The sequence below is a fragment of the Armigeres subalbatus genome, chromosome 2 (genome assembly GCF_024139115.2).
Source record: "Armigeres subalbatus isolate Guangzhou_Male chromosome 2, GZ_Asu_2, whole genome shotgun sequence".
Lineage (NCBI taxonomy): Eukaryota > Metazoa > Arthropoda > Insecta > Diptera > Culicidae > Armigeres > Armigeres subalbatus.
Window position 1 is genome coordinate 287,891,150 of NC_085140.1, and position 5,826 is coordinate 287,896,975.

Sequence of the window (5,826 nt, forward strand, 5' to 3'; positions counted from 1 at the left end):
ATTTAGTTGCAAAATAGATTTATCAATTCAAAATATACACGAAGCATAAAAAAATACTAGTTGTTTGTAACATTTAATATTTATGGCCGCCCTTCTACGGGAATGGAACCACTGTGGTGCGTAGCGAACAAGATGGATTGATCAGGTACAATACGTAACTTCCGAAGTACAAATTCTAGTCCATCACAAAGAAGAAATTATGAATTGTATGATCATAGCCATGGTCAATGCTCGAAACATAGTTTCTCAGAGGTGATGAAAAATGAAAAATATTTCCAATCGCAGTTTGAAAATTAAAACCCAGAACAATCTATGAGTATAAGTAACAGCAGATCCGTAATAAGCTTCATCCGCCGTGGATCGATTAGGTCGATAAGTTTCAAATTCAATCCAAAGCAGTTGCATCAGAAATTCTGCCAGAAGCAAAATGTGAGTAAACAGGCCAACAACGTCCTCATGAGATACTTAGTGAGAGTGGCTTAGTAAGAGATACGAGAAGAATACTACATTTTTGCTACTCAATCAAAAGCAGGAAATGTATTGGAAATCATTGTTGAGTTTAATTTCTCGTACTAGACTTTGGGGCCCTCCTTAGCCGTGTGGTAAGATGCGTGGCTACAAAGCAAGTCCATGCTGAGGGTGGCTGGGTTCGATTTCCGGTGCCGGTCTATACAATTTTCGGTTTGGAAATTGTCTCGACTTTTCTGGGCGTAAAAGTATCATCGTGTTAGCCTCATCATATACGAATGCAGAAATGGTAACTTGGCTTAGAAACCTCGCAGTTAATAACTGTGGAAGTGCTTAATGAACAATAAACTGCGAGGCGGCAATGTCGTAGTGGGGGAAGTAATACCAATGAAGAAGAAGAAGACTGGACTTTAACAGACTGTGACATACGGAGATCCCTTTTAAAAAGATATAATTAATAAACTTACTAAAAACGTCCTATCCCTTAGAAAGCTATTGCCCAATTCGATTCATTCACTAACTACTAGAATACATTGCAACACAACATCGCTTCCATTGGAACGAATATGCTATACTACCTGGGGCATTCACTGTTGAATTCTATTTTTGCGTTGTATCAAAAACAACTCCTCACGTTCAAATAGATAACAGATAAAAAAACCTAGATAAAAAAAAGTTTTTTTTGGGAATTCCCACCTATGCAGATATACCACTACAAATACCCAAACCCTTAGGCTGCCGCAAGCCGTATCGGCCTATTCTTAACCATTTTCTCATCGATGGCTTGCCAGATGGAACCCCACGAGCGCAAATCAGCCTGGAGCAAAGTCTTATACTTAAATCGACTAAATTAGACCAAGTAATATGGTATCTAGGTTGGATTAAATGATAAACACAAAAGGCGCAGGAACCAACAAATTTGTCGAAATCGCATTCATACCGCGGTAGCATTCCAGGTGAAGTGCATGTATTAGCTTAGCTGCGAAAACCTGCAAAAATACGGGGTAAAACGTATCTTGTGAATCTAAAGTAATTGGATTGCTTAAATAGTTGATTGTGAAAAAATGTTCCAACTAACAGGTCAAGCCTTGAGCCGTAATAGCCAACAGTTGGTTCGCTACGGAGCAGTGAGGTTATTATCCACATTAATCGTGCTTCACAGAATAATCAAATTATTTTCTACAGATGTCTCGCTACGACGGCAAAGGCGAAAGGCGCAAAAACATCCAGCAGTCAACAACCCAAACCGGATCAATCATTCATGATGAACATCTTCAGTGGAAAGTTACAAACCGCGCAGCTATTTCCCTACCCGGAACCTCTCAATGTCGAGCAGAAAGAGCACATTCAGGCGTTTATCGATCCAGTGACTCGATTTTTCAATGTAAGCTCAGGGTTGTACCGTTGAAGGCTGGTCTTGAATCTGAAAAAAAAAACTTTTATTTATTCTACAGGAGACCAACAACCGAATAAAGAATGACGTAACGGGTAATGTAGACGAACAGACAATGGACGCCGTTTGGGACTTGGGAATTATGGGTATTTCAATACCGGAGGAGTACGGTGGTTTGGGCCTTACAAACGTACAGGCAGCACGTTTAAGTGATATCAGTGGAGCTAACGATCTTGCTTTCACAATCCATATCGGTGCACATCAATCGATAGGCACCAAAGGTATTCTGCTTTTCGGTACGGAGGCTCAGAAGAAGAAATACTTACCGCAGCTGAGTACGGGACGAGTTTTCGGGGCGTTTGCTCTAACAGAGCCATCGGTAGGATCGGATGCTGCGTCGGTGAAAACTAGGGCCGTCCTGAGTCCCTGCGGTAAATACTATATCTTGAACGGTTCTAAGCTTTGGTGCTCGGGAGGCGGCATAGCGAATATTTTCACAACGTTTGCCCAAACAGAAATTGTGGATCCGAAAACTGGACAGAAGAAGGACAAAATGACTGCCTTCATTGTGGAGCGCGGATTCAGTGGAGTGAGTACAGGGCCGCCGGAGAAAAAAATGGGCCTGAAGTGTTCGGTGACAACGGATGTGTACTTCGACGATGTTAAGGTTCCAGTGGAGAATGTACTTGGAGAAGTGGGCAATGGATTCAAGGTAGCGGTTAATATTCTGAACTCCGGCAGGTTCGGGCTGTGCGCTATGTTGACGGGAACGATGCGCAACTGTATCGAGCAGGCAGCGGAGCATGTGTCGAACCGTGTCCAGTTTAAGCGAAAATTGATAGAGTTCGAGAACGTTCAGGAAAAACTGGCGAAGATGGCTATGCATCACTACGTGGCACAATCATTGGGCTACATGGTGTCCGGCAATATGGATTTGGGATCGACTGATTATCACTTGGAAGCAGCTATAACCAAGGTGTTCGGGACGGAGGCAGGATGGTACATTTGCGATGAAGCCATCCAGCTATTGGGAGGAAATGGTTACATGCAAGCTCCTGGACTGGAGCAGTTTATGCGAGATATGAGAGTTTTTAGAATCTTTGAAGGAGCTAACGACGTTCTAAGGTTGTTCATTGCATTGACTGGCATTCAACAGGCTGGCAATCACCTGAAAGGGCTACAAAGGGCGATGAAGAGCCCATTGACGAATCTCGGAACTGTATTCCAGGAAGGGACAAAGCGGGTTTCGCGAAAAATGGGAGCTGGAAGTACGGATCTGAGTGGGTTTGTGGTAGATCCATTAAAGGATTCCGCAAAGCTTTGCGCACAGGTAAGTGTTGAACACTGTTCGAAAATTTTATTCGTACGCAAACAAAAATAGGGATGAGTATGCCAAATATGTATGCTAATCTTCATCACTGCTAGGTGGATTAATCAGGGTTCTTTATCTTGATAACTGTAATGTGATCAGCAAACGTCCAACGAATCGCGGGACGAAAATTTGAATCACGATAACGGCTTGCATATGGACATACTAAAATTGCATTCAGTCCAGCCCAGCTGCGCCGTTGTCCAGCCCAGCATACGCAGTTGTGCGTTGATTCCGCATCGAGTGGGGTGCCCTTGAAAACGCGAGTGAAATTGGTTTTGGATTTTAAAAAGCTTTATCTATCTAAATCAAATCGAACGTTAATATGTTTAAACTGCTTATCTTTGGTTCAAGTATTACAAGTAAATGATGTTATTATTACTGTAAATAGTTTTTTTTTGTTGTAGGAAAAGGTGGTCCATTGCCGGCATTGGTCGGGTGTCGGCGGGTGACTGGGTGACTGACAACAGATATGGACATTTTGACATATTTCATGTATGCACTATATATGCACGTTCTTTTTGTCACGAGTACAAATCCAAACAGATGCATATGTTTCGTTTAACAAAGAAAACATTTTTTTATCAAGTGAAACCCTACTCAGAAGTTTTTGGCAATTTGCGTAGTGTTACAAAACGAAGTAAAACGATCGAAAAGGTAAATTTATTACGTATTTACAAAGAAAATTCACTCTATATTGTGATTCAATATTGAATGCTACCGTAGCGTGTGCAATTAATCTTTTATTTTCTCTTTTCAAAATGGTTACTGATTTCGATTGTCGGCAACCAAACGTGATCGGTTGTCGGCATCCCATTTTCCAAGGAAGATCAAAGTAAATTGCCTAATTTCAGGTTATTATCCACGTGAGAGAAAATAACAACTTTTCAAAGCATAATTAAATATGTATAATGTACTTGAATGTTTTTAATTCCGATGCCGTTTACATAATCTTGATTTTTCAGCCATAACGCCTTCAGTTTATATTTTTTCGTTTTTAATGGTTTTTTAGGGTGCCGACAACCGACCACCTTTTTCTAAATGGCATAAAACCAACACCTAAGATTATTATTATTTATAATTCTCTAGTAGATAAAAAAAACTTCATCAGTTATTAGCTTATGTTTATAGGCTTACATTGGTATGCAAATATCGCCACTTTGTTCAATTGGGCGAAAGTTATGAACCAAGAACAAAAGGGTGCCAACAGCCGACGACCTTCCCCTATATTTGTGGAGTATATAAAATAAAAATATTTTTTTAAATACCAACAGATAAGCAGATAACTTGCAGATAACAGTAGCTAGACAAGGAAACAGACGTTACACTTTAGAACAAAATGCAATAGAAATTAAAAGCACGTAGGCAATATCGCTCTGTTGGACACGAGCAAAGCCGATGGGAGCGCTACCGGTTCCCGATCAACGAGTTACTAAACATGAATCCACCGTTTAAAAAATGAACAATGGAACAGGTGTTGAGTGGAACCTCTGTTTCTATTTGTTTCTATCGGTGAAGCGATCCACTCTTGTACTATCCTCAACGCATAACAAATAATCAATAATATCCTGTAAAAAACCGACAAAACTTTCAAATTATTTTATTTTTTTGTTTTTCCCAAACAGAACATTGATCTCTTCAGCCAAACAATCGAGTCTTTGCTGATTAAGCATGGCAAAAACATCATCGAGCGACAGTTCCTCTTGGCGAGAGTGGCCGATGCGGCCATTGACATCTACACCATGGCGGTTGTCCTATCACGTGCAACCAGATCTGTACGAAAAGGTCTTCCTTCCGCTGAACACGAACTGCTCATGACTCAAGCGTGGTGCACGGAGGTATGATTTGAATATAGGCAATCACCAGCACAAATACCGTATGATTGATATTGTAAAATTATAATTTTAGGCTAGTCATCGAGTACAACAAAACATTCATCGCATCCAAAGCGGAGTTTTCAACGAAAACTACAAAATAATGTCCAAAATTGCGTCAAACATTTGCAGTCATCAAGGACCGGCACATACAAATCCTATTGAAGTAGACTGATAAATTATGGAGATTATGTAACATAGATCTAGATTGTTTATTGATAATCATTGTACATAAGGATGGTCTTAAAGCTTTAACAGAAATAAACAGGAAATGACCATTATCTGAAGAATCATGAGAATGGAGATCGTTCAAGCAAATCAGAAAGAGTACCGTCCTTGATGACAAATCTTGAATCTATCTTCTATCTTCTTCTTCTACAAATGCACATAAAACTCAATGTTTGTATGTTTGTACGCATGTTGCAGCATAACTTCTGAACGCATTGACCGATTTCAACCAAATTTGATGAACCAAACAGGATGTATTCCTAAGGAAATGATTTTAGAGCGGCTTGGCAGTTCATTTGAAGTGCGGGAGGTTATAGGTCATCAAGAAATTCCTCTGGTCATTCCATCAGATATTCCTCTGGAAGTACTTCCAATAAGTTCCTCCAGGAATTCTTTCGGATATTCCTCCGGATGTCCTCCAGGAATTCCTCCGGATGTCTTCCAGGAATTCCTCCGGAAGTTCCTCCACGATTGCCTCCAGAAGTTTATGCAGG

At 40.5% G+C, this 5,826-nt stretch overlaps 1 protein-coding gene across 1 annotated transcript; it reads left to right on the forward strand.

Annotated features, from left to right (window-relative positions):
• The first annotated feature begins 1,279 nt into the window (after positions 1-1,279).
• Positions 1,280-5,403, forward strand: LOC134216497 (very long-chain specific acyl-CoA dehydrogenase, mitochondrial-like). The gene is made up of 5 exons (XM_062695367.1): positions 1,280-1,600; positions 1,654-1,852; positions 1,923-3,191; positions 4,856-5,068; positions 5,139-5,403. The coding sequence occupies exons 1-5, from the start codon at positions 1,533-1,535 to the stop codon at positions 5,277-5,279; spliced, it is 1,890 nt and encodes a 629-aa protein (XP_062551351.1). The 5' UTR covers positions 1,280-1,532; the 3' UTR covers positions 5,280-5,403.
• Positions 5,404-5,826: the final 423 nt, after the last annotated feature.

Excerpts from the sequence above, each read along its gene's own strand:
- LOC134216497 (XM_062695367.1), top strand. The coding sequence starts at position 1,533 with ATGTTCCAACTAACAGGTCAAGCCTTGAGCCGTAATAGCCAACAGTTG. Across the intron at positions 3,192-4,855 it reads CCGCAAAGCTTTGCGCACAG|AACATTGATCTCTTCAGCCA; the intron begins GTAAGTGTTGAA and ends TTTCCCAAACAG. Across the intron at positions 5,069-5,138 it reads CTCAAGCGTGGTGCACGGAG|GCTAGTCATCGAGTACAACA; the intron begins GTATGATTTGAA and ends TTATAATTTTAG.